The 27,121-nt window shown below is 44.3% G+C and overlaps 1 protein-coding gene across 1 annotated transcript in view; it reads right to left on the reverse strand.

Moving 5' to 3' along the window:
- MOV10L1 (Mov10 like RNA helicase 1) overlaps positions 1 to 27,121 on the reverse strand; it is a 190,710-nt gene that overhangs the window by 94,951 nt on the left and 68,638 nt on the right. The window contains exons 6-7 of the mRNA XM_073650723.1: positions 2,614 to 2,754; positions 142 to 696 (exon numbers count right to left, since the gene is read on the reverse strand). Coding sequence (XP_073506824.1) covers positions 142 to 696; positions 2,614 to 2,754 — 696 coding nt within the window. The remainder of the gene's footprint in view (positions 1 to 141; positions 697 to 2,613; positions 2,755 to 27,121) is intronic.

A 27,121-nucleotide genomic window follows, 5' to 3' on the forward strand; every position in this document is an offset into this window, starting at 1 on the left:
CTCGCTCATCACTAGTTATCACCTTTCCTATGGATAGGTGATAACTTATTTTCCCCAGGGAATCCCTTTAATTACTGGGCAAAACTTACTTTATATATCTGGGTAAGTCATAAGAACTTTTCACTGCAGATGTAAAAGTACCTTGCTTCACAAGTGACTGCAATAAAGATCTTCTCTCCAGGATGGATCACTAACGCCTCATTAAGGTCAGCCTTTGAAGATCCACACGCTTCCATTTTGCTTATATCCAAGTCACCTAATCCATTATAGGCAGGGATATTTCCTGGCTTCAATTGCCCATTAAATGCTGTCACTTGGCTGTCTACCATGGGTAAGGTATGCACAGGATTCATTAATGCATCATTTGGAGAATTTAGTGCACTTGCTTTGAAAGGAAGAGCCGAACCAGTCATGTATTTCAATTGGTAACCTGAAGTTGCATAGGGCATATGATATAGCCTCGTGTTTACCCAATTAGCAGTCATTACCAAGGGAAGCACAACATTAGATCTCACAGTTTCATTTGGGTTACAACTGGTTGCATCACACATGGATGAAGAGGGTGACTGTAATATAGGTGATGAGACACTACTCAAATCTGATTTAGGAGCAGACATTTCAAACTTGAACTTATTCTCCTTCTCCAAACCGGCTACTTTGCAAGAGACCAATGAATGAACATCACTTCCTTTATTCCTAAAAAAAGAAAAAAACATCAAATATTTTAAGAGATCAATACAAAATGTACACTTGCAGAAAATCTAAGGAACATGTAAGATTTTGTGTGACTTATAGAAGTTGGCACCTCTTATTCTAAATGATCCTAGGGAGGTTCTAGACCTCTATGGAGAATTGTCTTGTGCAAACAAGACAACTGGAGTGATACAGTAATTCTCATTGCATCTTATTAGAGCAATTTGCTGCTTACATGAATGAACATTTTTGCACTGACATATTCATCTGCAAGAACTAACTTTTTAAAATGGTAATATTATATATTTATTATATATAATATATATATTTGTAGCAAAGCCAGGGAGGACTGGGTCAAATCCTAGCACTGCATGTCTTGATTAGATGCACCTGACTAGCATTTCCTAAGAGCCAGGGCCTGTGTTCATTAGGTGTCAGTCTGCGGGATGGAGCAGAGTCGAGTGTGTTGCTGGTGAGTGACCAGTCAAAATATGAGCCATGCCAGGGGAGAGACATGCCAGGGTCTCTCTATATGGAAATTGCATGGGTCAGCTATGAAAGCTGAACAGTCTGTGTGTTGGAGCTGCAGAAAACTGTGTGAAAACTGTTCCGTGTGAACTGTGCACACAGTTGAACACTTCTGTTTGGAACTGGAAGCTGCTGGAGCTCAGGCTGAAGGTGATACAGAGACTGGAGAAATTGTGCCCCTTCAGTGTATAAAGTTTATTCCAGGAGAAAGAATTGTTAAGTGCCCAGCTAAATGAACTGTTGATTTGCTGTGATACCTGTATGGCCGAATAGGCAGTTTTTGGTTTTGAATCCCTTGGAGTATTATGAAAGCAATAAAATTGCACCTGTTTGGACCAAACCGCATTGCCTGTATGAACGCTACCTAATGCCCACCAGAGAGCGTGAATCCCCACAATATTTTATATATACATACACTATCAACATATAATTCATTAGCAGCATAACATATACTGCCGGATAAAAGAGACTCTAGCTGAATAAAATTAATGTACTTTTTTGTTTCTTTTAATTGTCTTTGTATTCAATAAACAGGGTGGGACAATTCCTCCAATGGAGAGAGGTGATCAATATGGCTAGGTTACATCAGATCCATACTAGAAATATGTTAAATATCAGTTACTGAACAATGAAAATCAAGGGGTGTAGCTAGCCAGAAGTATGGAAAAGTAACAAGGACACAAAGCCTATATGTAATACAATATGCATACAGATACCCTTATCAGTGAAGACAATACACCTGAATTAAAGATAAATAAAATGCCAAGTGTAATGTATATAACGGATTAGTGATAGCGGCCTATGGTTAATAAAGCACAAAGTGTCAAGTGCCTAAGTAATCATACAGTTAATTATAGCAGGCTATGATATAGTAAAAAGTGCTAAATGTTAACGTACTCATACAACTATATAGTCAAGTGCATATAATACAGGCCCCAATTTCCGCAGCATGTAAAAGTGGTGGAATAACTATGACGGTAGATTACCTTTTGTTTTCAAGATATTCAGATCAAAAATGCACCCATGTGAATAGCCCTGCCTATCAAAACCTCTTGATTTTCATTGTGCAGTAACTGATATTTAACATATTTCTAGTATGGATCTGATGTAACCTAGCCATATTGATCACCTCTCTCCATTGGAGGAATTGTCCCCCTCTGTTTTTTGTTTCTTTTAATGGTCTTTGTATTCAATAAAGTACATTAATTTCATTCAGCTAGAGTCTCTTTTATTCGGCAGTATAGGTTATGCCGCTAATGGATTATATGTTGATATCTTAGCTGTGTAGCGTCTTTGATTGATTTGGACATTCATGATTATATATTCATACACATATATACCGCAATATATATAATATTATTTTCTTTTTCTCAACAGAAAGAATGTACTTACTCTATGGAAATGATCAAAGATTTACTCTGTCCTTGCTTGATCACTCCAAAATGAGTCATCCTGGAAACGTCCAAGCCCCCTTTGTTCATCATTAAAATTGCAGAGTTCTGACTGTCTGAATCCCCACTGTCAGATGGCATTCTGCATTAGACATTAAAAAAAGCTGTTGATAGATGTAAGCAACTATAAAACTACACAATGCACCAATAGTCATATTGAACAGCATCTTGTAGACTCTACTCCATCAGTGCGGGTTTTTATTACAAGATTGTAGCCAAGTATGTTTTACACTGAAAGGCTCTGGCATTTCAGAAAAAAACATATTTTGAGGAGCTTTCAGGGGACTGCAAAAGGAGATTAATCCGATGCGACCCCTGGCCAGATTCTTGTGACCCCACTTCCTTTGAATGTCAGGTCTCTACCATGTGTGTAAATTATTTAGACTCTCCCAATAGTGCCCAATCAGCTCTTCAAACTACATTTTCTCTGAAACTCCAGTGTTTCAGAATAAAGTATAACTGACTGCAATCGTGCATCCAGGTTCTTTTTCATGCTGCGCTTCATTGTGCAGCATAAATTGAGTGACAGGTCCAATTTAAAGCAATAACCACTACAGTACTGTGCACACAGAAATGTAAATCAAATCACTGTTTGATGTGATCATGCTTTGCCTTCAAAAACTGCAAGCATTGTTCCAGGTATATCTACCCAAAGTCAGGAACGGTTGTCAGATTATATTCAGGTGCATGAGTAACCAAAAATACCAAATAAATGATAATGATAATCCCTTTCATATATATGATGAAAAAAGTAATTGACTGAAACCGAAACATGAGTGTGGGATGTTTAAATCTGGATGAAAACAGCCAAGTAATACACCATGACAAGACTGAGCACTTTAAAAATACAGAAGGTAGTTTGCCTGGGAGAGACCTTGCTGATGCAGGCTAAGATTTTTAAGCAGACTGGAGTTTGATGATGCGCTGTTCAAGCTCTTTTGAAGAAGCACCAAGAAATAGGCAAGGTTGAGGACCTGTGGTGGGCCAAAGGAACCTTGTGCAGCAGATGAAAAATACATCATCATAATGAGAAGATGCCCAGCAGTGCATGGTGGAGGTTCTTGACAAGTTTGAGGCGGGATTTCAGCAACTGGAGTTGGGGATTTGGTCAAGACTAATTGTGTCCTCAATGCTGAGAGACTTATTCATTAAGTAAAACCATCACGATGGCATTTGATTCCCTCCAAATTTATTCTGCAGCAGGACAAAGACACCAAACATACAGAAAATATAACTAAGAACTATCTACAGCGCAAACAGAGCAAGGAGTCCTAGAAGCGATAACATTGCCCTCACAGAACAGTGATCTCAACATCAAATCTACGTGGGCTTATAGGATACTACAGAAAAAGTTGATCAAGCCTATATCCACCGAAAACCTGTGGTCGTTCTCCAAGATGTTTGTAATACCCTATCTGCAGAGTTCCTTCAAAAACTATGAGCAAGTATAGCTGGAATTGATGCGGTTTTGATGGCAAGGCTACGGCCACACTATTCTTATTTGGTCAGTACTTTTCCCTTAGTATTTGTAAGCCAAAACCAGGTGAGGAACAATCAGAGAGAAGTTATAATAGAAACAAGTGCACCAATTTTGCATTTTTGACCCACTCCTGGTTTTGGCTTACAAATACCAAGGGAAAAATACTGACCAAATACGGATAGTGAGGCCACAGTCCAAAAAGTGGTCACACCAAATATTGATTTGATTTCAATTTTTCTTTTGCTCACTTTGCATTTTGTTAATTGATAAAAATAAATTATTAACACTTCTATTTTTGAAAGAACTCCTAATTTGCAGTATTTTATTTCACACCTGTCAAACTTTTGCAGTTTTACAGTACTATATACAGTGGTGTGAAAAAGTGTTTGCCCCCTAAACCTAATAACTGGTTGGGCCACCCTTAGCAGCAACAACTGCAATCAAGCGTTTGCGACAACTGGCAATGAGTCTTTTACAACGCTCTGGAAAAATTTTGGCCACTCATCTTTGCAAAATTGTTGTGAATCAGCCACATTGGAGGGTTTCAGAGCATGAACCGCCTTTTTAAAGGTCATGCCACAGCATTTCAATCGGATTAAACGTCAGGACTTTGACTAGGCCACTCCAAAGTCTTAATTTTGTTTTCCTTAAGCCATTCAGAGGAGGACTTGCTGGTGTGTTTTGTTCACTGTCCTGCTGCATAACCCAAGTGCACTTCAACTTGAGGTCACGAACAGATGGCCGGACATTCTCCTTCAGGATTTTTTGGTAAATGGCAGAATTCATGGTTCTATTTACCACAGCAAATCAGCCCCAGACCATCACACTACTACCACCACATTTTACTGTTGGCATGATGTTCCTTTTCTGAAATGCTGTTACTTCTACGTCAGATGTAATGGGACATATGCCTTCCACAAAAGTTTTGTCTGGTTAGTCCACAGAGTATTTCCTAAAAGTCTTGGCGATCATCAATATGTTTTCTGGAAGAATTGAGACAAGCCATTATGTTCTTTTTGCTCAGCAGTGGTTTGCGTCTTGGAACTCTGCCATCCATACATGCCATTTTTGCCCAGTCTCTTTCTTATGGTGGAGTCATGAGCACTGACCTTAACTGAGGCAAGTGAGGCTTGCAGTTCTTTGGATGTTTTGGTGTGGTCTTGTGTGACCATTTGGATGAGTCTTCGCTGTGCTCTTGGGGTAATTTTGGGTTGGCCGGCCACTATTGGGATGGTTCACCACTGTTACATGTTTTTGCCATTTGTGGATAATGGCTCTCAATGTGGTTCACTGGGATCCCAAAGCTTTAGAAATTGCTTTATAACTTTTCCCAGACTGATAGATCCCAATTATTTTTGTTTCTCATTTGCTCCTGAATTTCTTTGGATCGCAGCATGATGTCTAGCTTTTGAGGATCTTTTGGTCTACTTCACTTTGTCAGGCAGGTCTTATTTAAGTAATTTCTTGATTGATAACAGGTGTGGCAGTGATCAGGCTTGTGTGTGGCTAGGGAAATTGAACTCCGCTTCCCAAAGATTTGATAAACCACAGTTAATTTATGTTTTAAGGAGGGGCAATCATTTTTTCACACAGGGCCTTGTAGGTTTGGATTTCTTTTTCCCTTAATAATAAAGACCTTCACTTAAAAACTGCATTTTTTGTTTACTTGTGTTCTCTTTGTCTAATATTTACATTTGCTTTGTGATCTGAAACATTTACGTGTGACAAACATGCAAAAGAATAAGAAATCAGGAAGTGGGCAAACACTTTTTCACACCATTGTATATAGTATTTTTTATGTTTTACAACATTTAAATAGGACCTTTTACTGAATTTTTCATGTCAAACACAGGATGTAATAGTGGCTAAAGACCAGAATAAAACTTTGATTGTGGAGATATCAGTTATCAAAGTTTTGGGCACCTAATTAGTTAAAAAAATAAAGTTAAAATGGGAGTTGTCAGACAGTTTTCACTGGGGTGTGAACTTCTCCCTGTATAAATGCTGACCAATCAAAAAGGGAGCAACACGCAGCAATGTGAATAGCTAAACTCAGCTGCCCTGCCTCTCCCCAACAGACTAATTCAGGAGGTTAGACCAGGAGATCAGGCTGTCTGTCATACATTTCACACACTGACAAATATGCCATAAGTGATGGTGGGGTGTGTTCTTCTTTACTTTGAGTGTTGCTGCCTGCTTATGATTGCCCAGCATCATACAGGGAGAAGGCCTGTATGATGCTGGCCTGTACTTCTCCCTGTATGATGCTGACCAATCATTAGCAGGCAACATTAGAAGTAAAGAAGAACACACCCCACCATAGCTTATGGTAGATTTCTCAGTGTGTGAGATATAAGGATACAGCCCTAACCTCATGCATCAGTCAGCGTTTGTGCAAGGCAGTGCAGCAGAGTGCTCGTCACTCGAGTTTACCCAGGGTGCTCGGATATGCATGTGGCTGTGTGATATGTTCGCGTCCCACGGCCACAAAACATGCGGGGATTGCCTGATAGACATCCGCAAAATATGCGGGTAGCACAGTGTTTAACAGCCACGAAACATGCGGCCTCGAACATCTCACTTGACCTCCTGCATAACCGAGCACGCTAGGCAAACTCGAGTAACGAGCACTTGAGCTCATCACTATGTGTAACATTATCAAGTGTTGCTGCCTAACAAAGACTGCAACAGAGTATGTATTAAAGTGAACCTGTCAGCAGGATTTTGCTAAGTAAACTACAGGCTGTGTTATGATGGGGCTGCTGCACTGATTAATATGATACCTGAGGTGAAGGAATCTGTCTTGTGGTTCTTGTGTAATAAGTGTTTGCAGTTTGGAGTTAATGATATGCCCGTGCTCCGGGTTAGGACTGTAGGCAGGGTCGTATCTTGCTGATCTGGCCTAGAGCACCAGGATAAAACCTGCCCACAGGCCCACCCCTGTCTCTTTGTCTGGCTGTCTCTATGATGAGGAACATACTTGTGCTTCGGAGCAGCCTGTGCTCTTCTCTTGCTGATCTGGCCTAGAGCACCAGGATAAGTCCCTACCTACAGTCTCACCCCGAAGCACGAGCATATCATTAACTCAAAACTGCAAACACTGATCCTTATGGGTAATGGCAGTAAGGTTGCTCCAGCACCACCTGTGTGAAGGTGCAGGAGCTCCCTAACTGCCATTACCCATAAGGATTCAACTTTATATTCATCTCCACAGGGATTCTTCTCATACAGTTTGGACCATCACAGCCTTCCCTAGATTGACTAAGTGAGCAAGGCCCAGGAGCAGGCCAAAACATAAAAGTCGCCTCTTACCAAAAGAACTGTATTTTGTCCGCCACTTGCACGTTTTTCTAAATATCATTAAAACTTTTGCATTGAATCTCCTGAGTGTGTGGTGAAAATTTTTATACTCTAATCAGAAGAGGTCTAACTTCCCCCAATTCCCCACCCCCAGTGTGCACAAGGTATTCTCCTCACAAGTCTGACAGCACAGGGAGCAGATTGCTTTGGAAGTGTGTCAGTGAGTCTATCCACCTCCCCTCTGGGTGAGATCGCTCTGCTTCACAGACCTGTGAGCCCGATTGCAGAGAGACGCTTCCCGCGCTCACAGGTCTGTGAAGCAGAGCGATCTCACCCAGAGGGGAGGGGAGAGACTCACTGACACACTTCTGTGCTTTCAGGAATCTGCTCCCTGCACTGTCAGACCTGTCAGATTACGTTGTGCACACTGGGGGTGGAGAGTTGGGGGAATTCGGACCTCTTGTGATGACAGAAACTGTGCAAACTCGACCAACTGATCGCCCACTACAAGAGCAGAATGGAATAATGCCAGGGGGTGCCAGAGAGCATACTTCAGAAGATAAAAGCTTGGTATTTATTGAAAGGCGCGTAATTTTTAATTAATGTAAATTACAAAACCATTTATTTCCACCTTTTCTGCTTGCTTTAAAGTATTCTTTATGGTGGCACAACCATTTTAAGTCCTAATCAAACAATAGAATGTTGTCGTTGAGTTACTCCTCACCACAGTTAGGCTAAATTCACACGATGCGTTTTTGCGGCGGTTTTCCTGTCGTGAAAACACTTGTTAATAGGTCTGCCAGGTATAGCAATACAAATCAGGATGTGCGGTGTATTCCGCTCCAAATTCGCATTGCGGTAAAAACCGCAGCATGACCATTGTTTGGGCGTTTCCAGAGCAAACTCAAGCCCATTGACTTGCATTGAATCGCAGCAAACCCGCAAGTATAATATCTATACCTGCGGATATGTTGCGTTTCAATGAAATTCAATGGGTGCGAAATTGCGCCGGAAATCCGCTGTGGGTGGTACTCGGGAGAGGAGGACTACATCTCCTCTCATCCGACCGCCGCTCTTGCTGATAACATAAAAAAATAAACCTTATACTCACCTGTCCGGCAGCCCCGGTGTCCTCCTGGTCCCCGGCAAAGCAGTCTCCCTGGCGGCCAGAGGTATACTGCGGGGGCACGCTCCCCACAGTGTACCAAGCTACCAGGACCTGCGCTGACGTCACTGATCAGCTGATCCCAAGAATGTTCCCAGGGTGGTAACCTCACCAGGGCTGATCAGCTGATCTTCAGCTGATCAATCCCAGGGACCTCCTGCAGCATATGATTTTACACCCATGTCAGTATAGAGTGCTGTATTCTACAGCAGGGACATCAGTGATGGCTGATGTCACTGCTGTACAAGTAACCCGGATTGTCGTGGGATAATCGTTGGCGGTATGTGGACTGCGTCATTGACGGTGGACAGGTGTTGGATATGTTTTTTTGTTATTTTACACTTTTTTCAGGAGATCAATGAATTCGCGGACGGAGTGTAATAAAAAAAAAATTGTAAAACCATGTGTTTATTATTTCATTAAAATGCTTTATTCAGGTCGTGTCTTTTATTGAAAAAGCAGCGACCATTTTACTACGCAGTTAGTAATGGGGACGTCTTATAGACGCCCTCCATTACTAACCTGGGCTTCATGTCAGCCGTCAATACAAGGCTGACGTTAACCTCAACCCCATTACCCCAATCACCACCGCTACAGGGTAGTGGGAAGAGTGGAGGCTAAGCTCCCAGATTTGGCGCATCTTATGGATGCGCCATTTCTGGGGCTGCTGAGGGATGATAATAGCCATGGAGGGGGCTAGTATCCATGGCCCCTTCCCTGGCTATTAATATCAGACCGCAGCTGTCTAGTTTAGCCTTTGCTGGTTCGATTTTATAGGGGTACCCCATGTCAATTTTTTTCTGGGGGACCCCTGTAATCTAGCCAGTAAAGGCTAAACAAACAGTTGTGGGCTGATATTAATAACCAGAGAACATTTTTGGCTAGTGGCCCCTTCCCTGGCTACTAATATCAGCCCCAGAGGTCTTCTTTCCCTCTGCTGGTTATAAAAATGGCGCGGGAGCCCACGCCATTTTTTTTTAAATTTTAGGCTCTATGCCCACGATCCGGACTTAGCAGCGATTTGGACGCATAATTTTTGCTGCGTCCAAAACGTTGCATTCTATTGAACGCAGGTAAATCCACATATGTCCACTGAATAAATTCTAGTGGTCAAATTTCTGTTGCAGAGACTAGCGACTAAGCAAGAGAATTTGACATGCTGCGGTCCTGAAAGACGAGCCGCATGTCAGTGTCCACGGGTGATCCGCAGCCTCTGAAGCACGAATAGTGGACATGGGATTTCTAGAGATCCCATCCACTATACCATAACATCTGGACACTGCGGATTTGACAGTGTATAAACACGCAGCCTCAAACCTGCAGTGGCTCCTGACCGTGGCCAAGTACCCAAACTCACCAGCAGCATGTCAATTTCTGTAGCGGACAAGCTAGTCTCTGCTGCAGATTTTGACCGATTTAAGTGTCACTATATGCGGTGGATTCACATGTACCGACAACAAAAGTGCGGCATTAAAGCAGTGCTTTGGACGCAACAAAAATGTGTTGCGTCCAAAGCGCTGCTGAGTGCTGATCGGGGGGACGTACCGGCTAACAAAACAGCTGTGAGATATTATTTAATGGCCAGGAACCATGCTTGCACATTCCTAGGCAAAAAATACCAGCTCACAGCAGCCGCAAAAATTACATGGGTGAATGGAACTAGCTGACACCCAGCTCTTTTGTTTGGTGATGACAGGGTATCAAATCAGATCTTTTCATAACCAAACCCAATTAAAGTAAAGATTTAAATAAACACACAGACACAGAGCAAACACTTTATTTGAAATACAACAGACACATTCTTTAATCATTCAAATTAACCAATATACTCACCCCAGTTCTGACAGTAATCCAAGGGTTAAAGCAACGTCCCACTAAATAACTTTATTTAGCTTCAAAAACGCTTAAAAACCGCGTCATAAACGCCCAGCATTTTTCCTGCCACGGAGATGCAGAAATGCTCAGGAAATTTCTGCTTCAAATCCTGATCATGCGCACATACCCTTAGAGGGGATCTACAGTCAAACTCGCAAGCTGCCACTTCATTCAAAACCTTTGAGGTTGTCAAAACAGGTGACCGCTGTACATACATTACTCAAATACATGCATCCACAAAAAAACAAAACAAAAAAATTATAAAAATTTCAAAAAGGTATTTGGGACCACAAATTAGGGTGCTTTCACACTGCGTTCCGTGTCCCCTTCGGGGCAAAAGTCTTAAACTTCCCCGCAAAATGGGGTCCGGACGTATAAGCTGACGGGGGCAATAGACTGCAATGGTGACGACAGAGCGAACGTGAGCTCTGCCGTGCACTTTTTTCGGGAGTGTACGCCCACAGTAGGCGGATACTGAGACGCAGCAGCCTAAGTCTGAGAGTTCGCCTCCTGTGGACTTACACACCCTAAAAAAGTTTTTAGTTCTGATACAACTGACTGTATTGTGCTTTGCAATCTCTGGTGCTCCTGTTAAAGAGAATCTGTCAGCAGGTTTTTGCCATGTAATCTGAAGACAGATAGAGATAGAGGCTGAGACACAGAATTCAGGAATGTGTAACTTGTCAAAGTTGTTAACTAACTGTGAAGGATTTATCACTAAAGAGATTAACATTGTTGGACTAGTCTGGCAACTAAGCACCTATCTATGTACTTTGTACACAGAGAGCTTGGTGTGGGCGGGGGCAGCTTTCTCAGCTCTGCTTCATTCTAAATCTAAAAGCTCTGATTGTATCAGAACGGCTGCACCCAGTAATCTAAGTGATACATTGTTGGATTCAGCTTCTCTTTACCAACATCATGCTGCTCTCAGATGAAGTAGAAAACAAATTCCCTTAAAGGGAATCCCTTCTATATAGGCACACAGTTCATAGCAAGCTGAATAACGCGATACCTTGATATCTGCGATCTGATGTCTTACATCAGAGAAATTCATGTTTTTCTAATATGTAAAGGAACTGTTCAGGACTATGAGCTGGACACTGATCTGCATGAGAATCTGCCTCCAGGGATTATTTTTAATTGAAAGGAGTTACCAGCGTGATATTGAATGGCTGCTCTCACTGCATGTTATTATAACTTAGGCTGCTATGTGCCCACGATGCAGAAATGCTCCGGATTTTTCCTGAGAGCTTCCGCATCTCCCTGGCAGAAAAAAGGCATGCGGATTGTACATGCGTTTTTCCTGCCAGGGACAAGCGTAAGTGAAGCGTTCTTCACATGCATTTCCGCATGCGGGTTGTCAAGCGCTTTCCAACCGATTTTAGCATCACTTGAAAAATGCTTGACAACTTGGTCACACTATATAAATCCATGCAACCGGCATGGATTTTATATAGTGTGACCAAGTTAGTTTAAAAAAAAAAAAGATAAAAATGGTAAAAAATAAAAAAAACACATTATACTCACCTTCCGATGGCCCCCAGTCTCCTTATCCGATGCGTCCGGTCTCCCCGATGTCTCGCGGTTGTGTAAAAGGACCTTCCATGACGTCATTTAGTCATGTGACTAAATGACGTCATGACAGGTCCTTTTAGACCATTGCGCTCTGCCAGAGAGCCAGGACGCATCACTATGGAGATCGGGGGCCATCAGAAAGTAAGTATAATGTTTTTTTTTTTTGTTTGTTTTTTACAGGTACTATGATTAGAGATGAGCGTTGTTCTACTCGAACTGTTCGCCAATCTCAAATTCGAGCTGTTTTGGGCGGTGTTCGAGCCGGTCGGCGAACACGAACAATTTGAGAAAAATTCGGCTGTTCGAGGTTATGTTCGATAACTGTTCGTGCACCAAAATCATAACTGGATTTTTTCTCAGTAATGATGAAAATTAATGTTAATACGCAGTTTGAGTGTACAGCGGGGCGGGGGGAGGGGCAGGGGATGGATCTCTGCAGGAACAATGAAGATCTCCATTTTTTTTTCTCTTTCCCGCATTTGCAGTGGGGAGGTGCAATCTGTCAGCCTATCAGCAGCGCACACACGGAGCGAAGTGCTTTTTTTCACACAAGCAAGGGCATGTGTGATTGGCAGTGTATGTCACATGTCCTTGCCCTATAAGACCAAGCCATTTTCCCCGTCGCCACCATTTTCTCACTGCTGCAGCTGCGTGTTAGACGGCACCGCTGTTGCTGTGTGCGCTATACCTTGTTAATTTCAAGCCAATTTTCGCACAAATATACAGATAGCTTGGGAGTAGGGAATAGTTGTGATTGCAGTCCTTTTAAGGACTAGGTTACAGCATTTCCTACGACTTTTATCAGGCAGGTCTGTGCTCTTAAATAGATAGATTGTGGGAGTAAAGACTAATTGTAATTGGAGTCCTTTTCAGGACTAGGTTACATCAGTTCCTATCAGTTTTTGCCAGGCAGGTCTGTGCCAGTGCTGTGCAAGTTTTTTTCACAGCATTTGGCTGAATCTAGCAAAGCTAATCCTTTTTGGCCTATTGCAGAGTGTGTTAGTCAGTGGAGTAGCCTATCTGTGTTGCAAGATATACCACCTGTGTATAGAATACCAATTTTTTTACTGCACCTAGTGAAGTAAAATCTTTTGGGCATAGCATCATTCTATTAGTCCATCTATACTGACCTCCATCAGGTTGCAAACTGAATATAATTTTTTTCTGCATCTAGCTCTGAAAAAATATTTGGGCTTCTAGCAGTGTGTGGGACTTGGTCTATTAGTCCATCTATACTGACCTCCATCAGGTTGCAAATTAAAAATAATTTTTTTCTTCATTTAGCTCTGAAAAAATATTTGGGCTTCTAGCAGTGTGTGGGACTTGTTCTATTAGTCCTTCTATACTGACCTCCAGCAGGTTGCAAATTGAATATAATTTTTTTCTGCATCTAGCTCTGAAAAAATATTTGGGCTTCTAGCAGTGTGTGGGACTTAGTCTATTAGTCCATCTATACTGACCTCCATCAGGTTGCAAATTAAAAATAATTTTTTTCTGCATCTAGCTCTGAAAAAATATTTGGGCTTCTAGCAGTGTGTGGGACTTGGTCTATTAGTCCATCTATACTGACCTCCATCAGGTTGCAAATTAAAAATAATTTTTTTCTTCATTTAGCTCTGAAAAAATATTTGGGCTTCTAGCAGTGTGTGGGACTTGTTCTATTAGTCCTTCTATACTGACCTCCAGCAGGTTGCAAATTGAATATAATTTTTTTCTGCATCTAGCTCTGAAAAAATATTTGGGCTTCTAGCAGTGTGTGGGACTTAGTCTATTAGTCCATCTATACTGACCTCCATCAGGTTGCAAATTAAAAATAATTTTTTTCTGCATCTAGCTCTGAAAAAATATTTGGGCTTCTAGCAGTGTGTGGGACTTGGTCTATTAGTCCATCTATACTGACCTCCATCAGGTTGCAAATTAAAAATAATTTTTTTCTTCATTTATCTCTGAAAAAATATTTGGGCTTCTAGCAGCGTGTGGGACTTGTTCTATTAGTCCATCTATACTGACCTCCATCAGGTTGCAAATTGAATATAATTTTTTTCTGCATCTAGCTCTGAAAAAATATTTGGGCTTCTAGCGGTGTGTGGGACTTGGTCTATTAGTCCATCTATACTGACCTCCATCAGGTTGCAAATTGAATAAAAAAATTTTCTGCATCTAGCTCTGAAAAAATATTTGGGCTTCTAGCGGTGTGTGGGACTTGTTCTATTAGTCCATCTATACTGACCTCCATCAGGTTGCAAATTAAAAATAATTTTTTTCTGCATCTAACCCAGCCAATAGTTTTGGCCTAATACCACAGTTTGGCCACTCAGCTCTGCTCGGTTACCATCCATTGTTTTTTTGTGCAAACAACTCCAGAGTTGTGAATTAGTTAACCACCAAAATGAGTGGAAAAAGGCCTGCTGCTGGTGGAAAGGGGAATAGGCGTGTTGGGAAGGGGAAAAAAGGTTGTGTCCGTGGGGTAGGTGCAGAAGAAAGACCATCTTCCAGCCAAACTAAAATGTCTACTTCTTTTAGCGGACAATGTGATAAGATCCCTTTCTTACGGCCACGCCAATCGCTACAAATTCCAGATGAGGCACAAAAACAGCAGGTGCTTCAACGGATATCAAGTGCTCCTTTAAGTGGGCTCTCCTCCACATCAACTTCAACATCACAAATACTCCAGTCCTCAAAGGTGTCACCCAAATCGCACTTGCTTCCTCACAGCTCCCAAATCTCCAGCTGCCCGTCTGAGTATGAGGTAGAACAGATGGTTGAGTCTGCAGAGCTGTTTACTCATACTATAGCCTGGGAATCAGAGGTCGACTCCAGCGCTTCTGTGAATCCAGACGAGGAAATGATCTGCACTGATGCCCAGAATCTTTACGAGTCGGATCCAGGACCAGACGCAGAAGGTTCTGACCATAATGTAGACCCTCATTCCCAAACTGTAACTCCTGTTGGTGGAGACAATGAGGAAGACGATGATAAGACTCAAATACCTGATTGGAGCGACAACTTTAGTTTTTTGTCAGGGCAGGAACAGGTTGGCTCTGAGGACGACGGGTGTGATAACGCACAGGGTGATGATGATGAGGTCGGAGATCCCACTTACTGTCAACCCACAGTCAGCCAAGAGATGAGGTCAGCAGAGGAGGTGGAGGAAGATGCTAGTGACGACGAGGTCAGGTTGCGCCTTCCTGGACAGAGACGTAGTACTGGAAGCACGTCAACAACCCCATCCTCAAACACAACTCTGCCTCTCACCACAAGTCGTGGTGGCTCTTCAGGTCGCATGGGTGCTAAGCCTTGCATAGCCTGGGCATTTTTTCAGATCGATAAAGATGACCCAACTCGTGTTATCTGTAACATTTGTCAGCAAAAGCTAAGTAGAGGCCAAAAAATACATAGTTTGAGTACTTCATGCATGAACCGGCACATGGACATGAAGCATAAGTTGCAGTGGGAAGCTCAGTGTGCTACAATGCGGTCTAGCCGGCCGGGCCAACCACCGTCTGCCATATCTTGTGCATCCGCGGCCTCTTCATCCTCTGTGACTGGGGGGACAGCAGTCACACCTGTTTTGGGGCGCAGACCTGCCACCTCTTTACCCGCAACAGCCAGCGTGATTGGCAGGTCATCATTTTCTTTGGAGGTGGTAACACCAGCTGGTCTTGAGCGCTGTCCGACATCGATAGCACCACCTTTGGATCAAGGCAACCTAACATGTCCGCCTGCATCTTCTTCACAGACCGGCAGTTTGCCGGGGACACCCTTATCAACCCCGTCTAAGCACAATAGCCAGCCCTCGGTCCCTCAGATGTGGACAAGTAAAAGACCATTTCCTCCTAGCCATGAGAAAGCTAAGAGGTTGAATTTCACCATCTGCAAGCTCTTGGCTACAGAAATGCTGCCTTTCCGCCTGGTGGACACAGAGGATTTTCGAGACCTTATGTCCGTCGCAGTGCCCCAGTACCAGATGCCCAGTCGGCACTACTTCTCAAAGAAAGGTGTGCCTGCGCTCCACCAGCATGTCGCACACAACATCACCGCTTCTTTGAGAAACTCTGTGTGTGACAGGGTGCATTTCACCACAGACACTTGGACGAGTAGGCATGGACAGGGGCGTTACATGTCGCTGACTGGGCACTGGGTAACTATGGTGACAGCAGGACAAGGGGCTGCTGTCCAAGTCTTGCCGTCCCCACGAGTTGTGCGTCAATCCTCTTTATGTCATTTTTCCTCCACTGCTTCTGCCTCCTCAACCTCCTCTCGGTCTTCCACCTGCACCCAAAGCCTGTCTGGTCATGCCACAAGCTTTCTAACTGCGCAGAAGGGATCCTGCACACCTCCTTACTATGCTGGCAGTAGGGCTCAACGTCATCAGGCGGTTTTTACATTGAAATGTCTGGGAAATGTGAGTCACACAGCTGAGGAGTTGTGGTCAGCTCTGGAGAACCAATTTCATGAATGGTTGTCTCCACTGGACCTGAAACCAGGGAAGGCCGTGTGCGACAATGCTGCAAACCTGGGTGCGGCCCTTCCCCGGGGCAATGTCACACACGTGCCTTGTATGGCTCACGTGTTGAACCTGGTTGTCCAGCAATTTTTAGCCCACTATCCCAGACTAGATGGCCTTCTGCAGAGGGCACGGTCGCTGTGTGCTCACTTCCGCCGTTCGCATCCCGCAGCTCAGCGACTTACATCTCTACAGAAGTCGTTGGGCCTGCCACTTCACCGGCTAAAATGCGATGTGCCTACCCGGTGGAATTCAACTCTGCACATGTTGCAGCGACTGTGGCAGCACCGACAAGCCTTGGTGCAATACGTTCTGACGTATAGCCTGGGCCAACGAGATTCAGAGGTGGGGCAAATCACGCTGGAGGAGTGGTCTCAGATCAGGGACCTATGCACCCTTCTGCACAGTTTTGAAATGGCGACGAAGATGTTTAGTGCTGACGATGCCATTATCAGCATGACTATTCCGGTGATTTACATGCTGGAGCACATGTTAAACAGAATTCGGAGTCAGGTGGTGGCACAAGAGGAGGTGAAGGAAGTAGAGGAGGAGGAGTTGTATGCGGAAGGGCTAACATCTGCAAGGTCCAGACGGTCGGCAGCACCAAGGCGGCAGGCATGTGAGGGTGGGGGAGATGGTTTTACCAGGGCGCATGGTAGCAGCCAAACTAGTGAGGAAGGTGCAGGAGCCCAGGAAGAAGTGGAGGACGAACTGATGGAAGACTCATCAGATGAGGGAGACCTTGATCAGATTTCTGTTGTGCGAGGTTGGGGGGAGAGGACAGAGGAAGGAAGCATGATTGTTACCTCGCCACCAACACAACAGGGACTTGGTGCTCCTGGATGCGCAACACACATGAGTGCCTTCTTGCTGCACTACCTGCAACATGACTCTCGAATTGTGAGAATTAGAAATAATCCTGACTACTGGGTTGCCACACTGTTAGATCCCCGGTACAAAAGTAAATTTGCAGAAATTATTCCTGCCATAGAAAGGGATGCACGCATGCAGGAGTATCAGCAGAGACTGTTGCAGAATCTTACATGTGCTTTTCCACAAAATACCAGTGGTGCACGTAGTGAATCTCACAGTTCCAACTTGCCAACCGTGGGACCGTCAAGTGTTCAGCACTCAAACCGTAACAGAACCACAGTATCTGCTGGTAACATCAATTTTGCGGAATCATTTCACCACTTTTTTAGCCCATCCTTTGCAAGGCCACAGGAGACAAGAAGTCTGACACATAGTCAACGCCTAGAGACGATGGTACAGGAGTATCTCCAAGTAAACATTGAAGCCACGACTGTGTCACTGGACCCTTGCTCTTTTTGGGCTTCCAATCTGGATAAATGGCCGGAGCTAGCCACTTACGCCTTGGAGATCTTGTCATGCCCCGCAGCCAGCGTTCTGTCTGAACGTGTGTTCAGCGCTGCTGGTGGTGTGCTGACAGATAAGCGCACGCGGCTCTCCACTGATAATGTAGAGAGACTCACGTTCATAAAGATGAACAAATCATGGATCCGAAACGACTTTTCTACCCCTGTGTCATCCTGGGGAGAGTAAAAGCTTGATGATTGGTTAAAATCACCCTACCAACCGTTTTAAGCTTTCAAATTACTAATCATGTTTATCTGTATCTTGACTGGAAAATAATTTGGGCTTTGTAGCAGTGTGCAGCACTGATCCTATTAGGCCATCTATAATAAGCTTCACCAGATTTAAAATTAAAAATAATTTTTAGCTGCATCTAGCCCGGAAAATAATTTTGGGGCTCCGAGATGCGCAAGACACATAAGTGCCTTCTTGCTGCACTACCTGCAGCATGACCCTCATATTGTCAGAATTCGAAGTAATCATGACTACTGGGTTGCCACACTCTTAGATCCCCCAAACTTTTCGATCAACCTTTTCATTTTAATAAAGACCAAAAAAATGGTCATTTTTGAAATTATAAGCATTAGCAGGTTGTTAGAAACTGAAATCAAACAGTTTTCAACTCAAAACTTTATTCTAGGTGATGTTACATTTTCACATAGGACCCCTTGTTCGAAAGGAGCTTCTGAACTCTCTCGTCCATTGAATTTGTCAGGTTTTGGATGGTTTCTGCTTCAATTGTTTTGCATGAGGACAGAATACCCTCCCAGAGCTGTTGCTTAGATGTGAACTGCCTCCCGCCATCATAGACACTCCTTTTAATGATGCTCCAAAGGTTCTGAATGGGGTAGAGGTCAGGGGAGCATGGGGGTCACACCATAAGTTTGTCCCCTTTTATGCCCATATCAGCCAGAGATGCAGATGTTTTATGTGCAGCATGAGATGGTGCATTATCATGCAGAAAAATGATCTTGCTGTGAAATACACGGTTCTTCTTCTTGAACCATGGCAGGAAGTGCTGTTTGAGAAAATCCACATACATTATGGAGTTCATCTTTAGCGCCTTCAGGGATCCTAAAGGGGCCGACAATCTCTCTCCCCATGATTCCAGCCCAAAACATTACTCCACCTCCTCCTTGTTGGCGCTGTAGCCGTGTTTGCGTGGGGTGTCCATCAACCAGCCATCCTCCACTCCATTCATCTGGACCATCGAGCGCTGCACGGCACTCATCCGTGAACAAAACAGTTTTGAAATCAGTCTTCATGTAATGTTTGGCCCACTGGAGCCGTTTCTGCTTGTGTGAAGTGGATAGAGGAGGTCGACAGGATGGCGTATGCACAGCTGCAAACCTCTGAAGGACCCTGCATCTTGTTGTTCGGGGGACGTTGGAGGCACAAGCAGCTTCAAAAACTTGTCTGCTGCTATGACAAGGCTTTTTTGCCGCTGCTCTTTTAACCTGACGTAATTGCCTGTAGGAAAGAGTCCTCAATTTGCCCTTATCAGCACGCACACGTGTGTACTGTGAATCAGCTACATACTTCTTGATTGCCAAGACACTTCATCCTGATCATCGCACAATGTTGATTGTAGTCATGCCTTGACCTAAACACTCCACAATTTGTTGCTTCTCAGCAGCCGACACATCCTTTTTCTTTCCCATTTTGGCAGAAAATGTAGGCTGCTTAATAATGTGAGAGAGCCTTCTTAAGTAGTCTTGCCTTTCATTGGACACACCTGCCAAACTAATTAGCACAGGTGTCTGCAATTGCTTACAGTGATATAAAGAGCCCTGACACACATCACCATCAATGAGTTTAACTGACAAACAAACAAATTCTTCCCTTATCACTCCTAAACACTTTTTGCATAATAATTTGGAACGCGGTGTACATGTGCTTTTCCACAAAACACCAGTGGTTCACGTAGTGAATCTTACAGTTCTAACTTGCCAACCGTGGTCTGTATGGAATTGTTCAATAAAGGGCCCAAAATTAAGAAAACATAGATGGGAGAGGTCTCTATGAATAGGAATTCCTAAGTATTTGATACCCTGTGAGGGCCAGGCAAAGGGAAAGTTGGACTGGATGGAATCCTATATGGATTTAGGGAGGGAGACATCGAGGGCCTCAGACTTCGCTGCATTGATTTTAAAATTTTACCATGTAACAAAGTGATCTATTTCAGCCATAACAGCAGGGATGGATATATGTGATTGAGTGATATATACTAGGACATCATCAGCAAATAGAGAGCACTTGTACTCGGTGCCTCCCACCTCAATCCACCTAATATTGGGGTTATGGCGAATTGATGAGAGCAGGTGCTCCGTCACTAGGATGTATAAGAGAGGGGACAGAGGACATCCCTGCCTTGTCCCATTGGTGATTGTGAAAGGTGATGAAAATGTTCTGACGCACCCCCTGGGCCTTGGGACACCCGGAGCCAGACCCTTTTTGGTGGATGCTGGTGGTTGTAGTCTTCGTGGCGGCGATCCGGTTCCGTGGCTCAGGGCGGTCAAACCAGTGGCGGAACTATTTATGTGGTTTTGATGTTTAAATGTCCGACTACGCCACCCGTGGATTGCGGTCAGAGTGAACCGCCGCTACAGGGCAGACCGCTAAGGCTGGTGTTGTGGGTGCAGCAGAGCGAGTATAGCCTCAGGGCAGTGTATGCGGAGGATGGGGGTGATGGTGCAGGGCAGCAGCAGTAACGACACGGAGTCAGTGATGCAGTTCAGGGCCTTTACTCACAGTTCTTATTATCCAGACCACGTCTGCAGGTAACGGCTGCCCACGTCGTACTGTGCTCACCAGGTGAGGGGCTCAGACAACTCCCAGATAACTTTGGAGCGCTTCACAGGACCCCCTTTGTGTGTCCTTTGTCTGGCCTTTCTTACCAACACTTCTGTCCGGCTGCCTCGGGCCTCCTCTTGGTAAACTTGGCGCCAGTTTCCCTGACCCTATGTGGTGCCTTCCTAGCGGGTGGAGCAAGGGGCTGCGCCACATAAAATGTCAGAGCCTCCGGTTTCTAGCTGAGGGTCGTTTCCTGCCTCCACTAGTTCGGGGACCGGTCTCCCCCTTTGGCCTGACCCCTCCACGCAGGTGGATTCGGGCGTGCGGTGGCGACTCGCCCGTCCGCACCCCTGGGATCCCTTCATTCCTCGTTCCTGGAGCCTTCTCCACTCCTCTTCCTTCCTTCTCCCTCTTGCAGGCCTGGGCCTCTGTTACTAGGCCCGCCTCCGGAGCAGAGCTCATGCAGAGCCCCTGCTCCCTGCCACTTCTGCTCAGACTTCTCTGCACTGAACTAAGATGGTGCCCACCTTTTATACTCCCTTCTCAATGCACCCAGGAACTGCTTCCTCCCTGCTCCTGCACTGCAGGGTTCCCCTTCCTCAGTGTTCCCTCCCCCCACTCCAGCCAGGGACAGGGACTGTCGTGCCCATCTCAGGGGCATATTGGTCGCCCTGCCCCACGGCAATGTGGTGTAATGCATGCAGGTGTCGGGTCCTGATCCACACTCCATCCTTATCTGAGAGTGAGATATCACACCTCTGGGTGAGGTGCAATACGTCTGTAGCAACCGAGCCCTCGGTGCTACAGTTCCATTTATCTTCAGCCTAGGTGACGTATTGTGATACAGGGCCGTGATTTTGGCTATAAAAGGGTCCCCTAGACCCCTACCCCAAGCTTTTTAAGAGAATCATATATGGCGTGCCAGGAGACTCTATGGAATGCTTTCTCAGCATCCAACGAGAGTATCTACTTACAAATTTTTAACTGCATCTAGCCTAGGAAATACTTTGTGCCTAGTAGCAGTGTCTGCTAGTCAGCGGATTATCCCGGCTGTTAAGCAAGCTACACCACCTGTAGTTTGGACACTTAATTTTTTCAAAGGAAATGCTTCGGGACCACGGGATACTTAGTGAAGAGCATCAGGAGGCACCCCAAGGCATAGGGGCTGGGACTGGCACTAGGATGCCTTGCGGTGGACAGCCGAGCTCGATCCTTATAAAAGCTTTTTAACTGCAGCAGCTTTAGTGGACGCTACTGGAGCTGGAATTACGCGGCTGCTGGCATGAGACTTGCCCTCCAATAGATCCTTGTAAATGGATTTAAAGTGTATTCATTCAAATTAGAGGGACAATTTAAATTAAAAAGCTTAGAGCTGCCTCCACCACAGGGGGGCTCTCTCGACCCACCAGCGGACAGGCACCAGTATTGGGAGAGGGGGGCTGGCCGTCAGGGTTCACCGCGGCTCTGGCACAAACCCGGCGACACGGAGGTGGCACGGGCAGGAGCGGACTGGCCGTGTCGGCTTCTCACTTTTTGGATTTTAGAAGGGCATGACATGCCTATATCTGTGTCTCCCCCTCCTTTTACTCCTCCACCTCTTTTCTTTTCGCATGACTATATGTACTTGTCACTTTTCCATGTGTTAGTTGTGTCTTCTGAGCAGTTTGTCAGCTTTTGGACACCTTTGAAGGTGTTTTCTATGTGTTTCTATGTGTTTTTGTTTGCCTGCCATTGGTTTTAACGGTGTTCGAAGGTTTCGACGAACAGTTCGGCGAACACACGGGTGTTCGACGAACCGAACCGAACTCGAACACTACGGGGGTGGCTCAACACTAACTATGATACCCAGGTCTGGGGGAGAGTCTCCTCTTCTCCAGACCCGGGTACCATCCGCACATTGAATCGCTTAATATCCGCATGTGCACATGTAGTCATGCGGATATTAAGCGATTCAATGCAAGTCAATGGCGGCGAAAACGCCGCGATTATGCAAAATAATTGGTAGTGATGCGGATTTTCCCGCAATGATAATCCACAGCGGAAATTTCCGCAGCATGTGCACAGCAAATTTGGATTATCATTGGGGAACATTGCAGACCTTCTACCAAGCAATTAAGCGTTTCTGCTGCGGAATTGCCACTGCGGAAACGCTTAAAAACGCATAGTGGGCACACAGCCTAACACATCTGCAGGTGTCCTGTCAGTGCTTCAGCTTCCATCTCACAGTGTAGAAGGGAGGAGGGGAGGGGAAATGTAGAAAGCTTACCATGTTGTCGATTTCATAAACATATGTCAGCCGGAATCCATCCTGAGGGTGCCGCATCCATTGGTGATCACAAGCAAATGAAAAAGAAAAGGGAAATCCACCGGCACATCCAACAGGAAATAATTAAAAATTGTTCTTTACTGGAAAAAAGCTAAAATGAAACCTCAGAAACCTGACGCATTTCTGGTGTATACAACACCCTTATTCATAGGGCGTCGTCCTATGAATAAGGGTGTTGTATACACCAGAAACGCGTCAGGTTTCTGAGGTTTCATTTTAGCATGTTTTAGGTTTTTTTCAATAAAGAACAATTTTTAATTATTTCCTGTTGGATGTGCCAGTGGATTTCCCTTTTCTTTTTCAAATGTTGCAATACAGCAGAGATGTGAGAGCTGCAGCTGTTAACCTATTTGTTATGAAACAAAGTTCATTTCTACTGTTCTGTATTAGAACACCTCCTTTCATTTAAAATAAGCTCTGAAGGAAGATTCTCAAGATCAGTGTCCAGCCCATAGTTCTAAACAGCTCATTTACATATAAGAAAAACATGGATTTCTCTGCAGTAAGACATTGGCTCGTAGATATCATGTTATTTTATTCAGCTTCCTGGAGGGTGTGTAAACAAGTGATGCTATGAGGGACCAGATTTGGAGGAAAATTCTGTAAGAGCAAAACGATGGAGTGGTGCTTTTGAATGTAATTCCCCTGCCCAGTGTCATATTCACCTGCCGTCACCTTCATCCTTTTCCAGCGTTGAACCCGTCGGTCTCCGTCGAAAAGTACACTGCTGGCAGCTCCAATGTTTCATGGAGTGAGCCGGAGGTCACTTTTCAATACTTTTCTATGAGGGCCTCTTGTGACGTAACTTCTGCCTTTCGGCCAGTCAGAAGTTAGGGGCACAAGATGGCGCCTTGGGACCAGGGCGGCCTCGGTAAAATGAGAAGCCACCGGAAGGGGAGTATAAGAATGGGGGCAGATGGCTTAAATTGAAAGCGTCAGTCCAGTGCTGAAAAAAACTCTTGAGTAGTGCTTTAATGTGAGGCGATAGGCCAGCCTTAAAAACGCATTTCTTAGGGCACGCTTAAAACTGTGGGTATTGTGAATAAATCTAATTGTCCTGGGTAGTGCATGCTAGAGAATTAGCGCAGCTCTTGAGAAGTCTTGGAGACGGGAGTGGAAGGTTAGGATTATTGAGGAGGTCAGTCTTTGGTCATAAGTGGTGAGAAAGCAGGTCAGGCACTCACATGTAAAAAATGAACTCATTTATTCCACATATCGATTAGCAAAACGTTCCACCCTTTCAAGGCTTTTGTCACATGATGTCAGGGGGCGATGTGGGTGTCATCAGCATACAGATGCTACTGAAAACCAAATCTACAGATGGTTTGTCCAATAGGGGTGGTATATAGGGAGAAGAAGGGGAACCTAGGACTGAACCATGAGGAATAAGAGCTGGCAAAAGACACAGTGAAGGAGCGGTCAGAGAGGTAGGAAAAGAACCAAGAGAGTAGAATCCTTGAGGCTGGTAGAAAGAAACATAGTGAGGAACTAGTGATCCACAGTGTCGAATGCTACAGAGAGATCCAAGAGAATCAGCAGGGAGTAGTGACCATTACATTTATCTGATAGTAGATTATTAGAGAGACTTTTGTAAGGGCAGTTTCAAAAGTCAAGAAGAATGTTATCTGAGAGATAGCAGATTAGGCGGGAGTGGACCAAATATTCCAGAAGTTTAGAAATGAAGGGGAGATTAGACACAGGTCTGTAATTAGCAGCACAGTTCTGGTCGAGGGATGTTTTTTTTTAGGTAATGGGTGTATGCTGGAGAGTTTAAAAGGAGGAGGAAAACATACCAGATGAGAAAGCGGTTAAATATTTTGGTTAGGTGAGTAGTGACAGCCGGGAAAGGAACTGGAGAGTGAGTGAACAGGGTCACAGGTGAAAGTAGTAGGGCGAGAAGATGTGAGGAGCCTGGTAACTTCTTCCGGTTCAAACACAAACAGTGAGCTAGATGAAGTGCTGGAGGGAAGAAAATGCATGATATTAGGGGATTGGAAGAAAATTAACTGTCAGATATGGTCAAGTTTTTCTTTGAAATAACTGGCCAGATCATAAGTGCTAAGGTTGGTGGTTGGGGCCTGCACTCTTAGATTGAGGGGGGAATGAAAAGTGTCAAGAGTAATTTAGGATTGTTGAATAGTTAGGTAATGAGGGTGTTGAAGTACGCCTGTTTGGAGAGGTGATTGGCAGAGCATAACCTTATAATGGATGAATATTCAGCCAGATGGGATTTTCTCCACAGACGTTCAGCGGACCTGGAGCACCGCTGGAGAAAACGTGTTTGCAGCATGTGCCAGGGTTGCAGTCTGTGCAGTGTTGTTCTATGTGGAAGATGTGCAGCTTCATTCAGGGCACTTTGCAGTGTTGCATTATAATTTTTCTGAGATGAGTCAGGAGATGAGAGGGAGGAGATTGGGGCCAATGCTGACAGCAAATTCTTCATATGTTTCTGAGTATTAATGACACATATATTTCAATGACTGTGGTAATTGGGGTGCCCCTAGTGGGGTAACAGTTTTCTTGACAGAGAATGAAAGAAGGTTGTGGTGAGAGAGCAGGAGAGGGCGTTCATAAAATCATGCACTGTGCAGAACTGGTAGAAGATCAAGTCCTGCGTATTTCTGTCTTCGTGTGTAGGAGAGTTAGTTACATGTGAAAGGCTGAAAGAGGAAGTTAGAAACAAAAGATGAGTGCCAGATGGAGAGAGGGGATAATCAATAGGGATGTTAATGTCCCCCATGATGAGAGTTGAGATGTCACAGGATAGAAAATGTGGAAGCCAGGTGAGAAAGTGATCAAGGAAGTGATAGGAGGGGCTCGGAGGGCGATACACAACCATCACTTGCAGGGAGAAGGGCTAGAAAAGTCTGATAGTGTGGACCTCAAAAGAAGGGAAGATAAGTGAGGGTACTGGGGGGATAACATGAAAAGAACATTTTATTGAAAGGAGCAGACTAACACCTGCACCTTGACTATTCTCAGGTCTGGCGGTATGTGAAAACTGTATGACACCATACGAGAGAGCAGCAGCGGAGGTGGTGTCCGACTGCTGGATCCAGGTTTCAGTAATAGCTAGAAGTTTAAAGGAATTTGAAAGGAAAAAGTTATGCATGTAAGAGCCTTTTTACACGCTGAACATGAGTTCCAGACGACACAGTTAAAAGAGGCAGAAGGCAAGCAAAGAAAAGGAATGATATTCGCAGGATTTCTGAGTGTAGCAGAGAGGGAGTTAAACTTACTATTACAAGAAAGGCCTGGGTTAGGAGAGATATCTCCTGCGACTAGGAGATAGAGAATAAAGAAAGTGAGCAGATAGTTCAGTAATTTGCTAGAGCATCTCTTCTGTTGTACGGTGGGAGTAAATGGGTCTGTGTGGTTTAAGACCGTGGAAAGAGTATGGAATCTGTATATAAGAGAGGGTAGGAGAGAAGGGCTGATATGGTTGGAGTGCCCAGAGTGTGCGAAAGGGCGGCAGATATGGGTGACTGCAGCAGCTAAAATATAAATTATACAAATATATAGGGTGAATACATTTTGCAGCATAAATGGATTAGCAACAAGTTTGTTTGAATAGATCAACACAACATTGAACCCATGATTATGGTTCAAAAATAGAGAAGAGAAAAAGTGTGTATATAAAACAATGAATTTTTATTGATACAATCAAAAAATTACATAAAACACTGTATGAACAAGGAAACCGTTCATCTGTCCACAGGCCAGATTCAAAAAGTATGTTACCAGTAAAATATAATTGAAAAGCTGAGATTCAAATACTAAGCAGTATAGAATTAGTGGTAAACATCCACAGATTCTGTGTGTGTGTCCCATACACATTCAATGGGTATGATAAAAATTCAAAGCCCCAAACAACATTGCAAAGTATGAGATATCGCAATGAGCAATGTCCACTATCAAAATGCCAAACAAAAAGCCTAGTGTAAAGTGCATAGTGCAGAGGGTTAAAGTAGTTGGAATAAATGTAAAACTACTAGGAAACCATGGACACTAAAGCTCACTGGTCATGGAAAATCAAAGTACAGAGTGCCCCTCA

This window comes from Phyllobates terribilis, unplaced genomic scaffold (genome assembly GCF_046119375.1).
Source record: "Phyllobates terribilis strain yellow unplaced genomic scaffold, ASM4611937v1 Scaffold_11__3_contigs__length_659146591, whole genome shotgun sequence".
Classification (NCBI taxonomy): Eukaryota; Metazoa; Chordata; class Amphibia; order Anura; family Dendrobatidae; genus Phyllobates; species Phyllobates terribilis.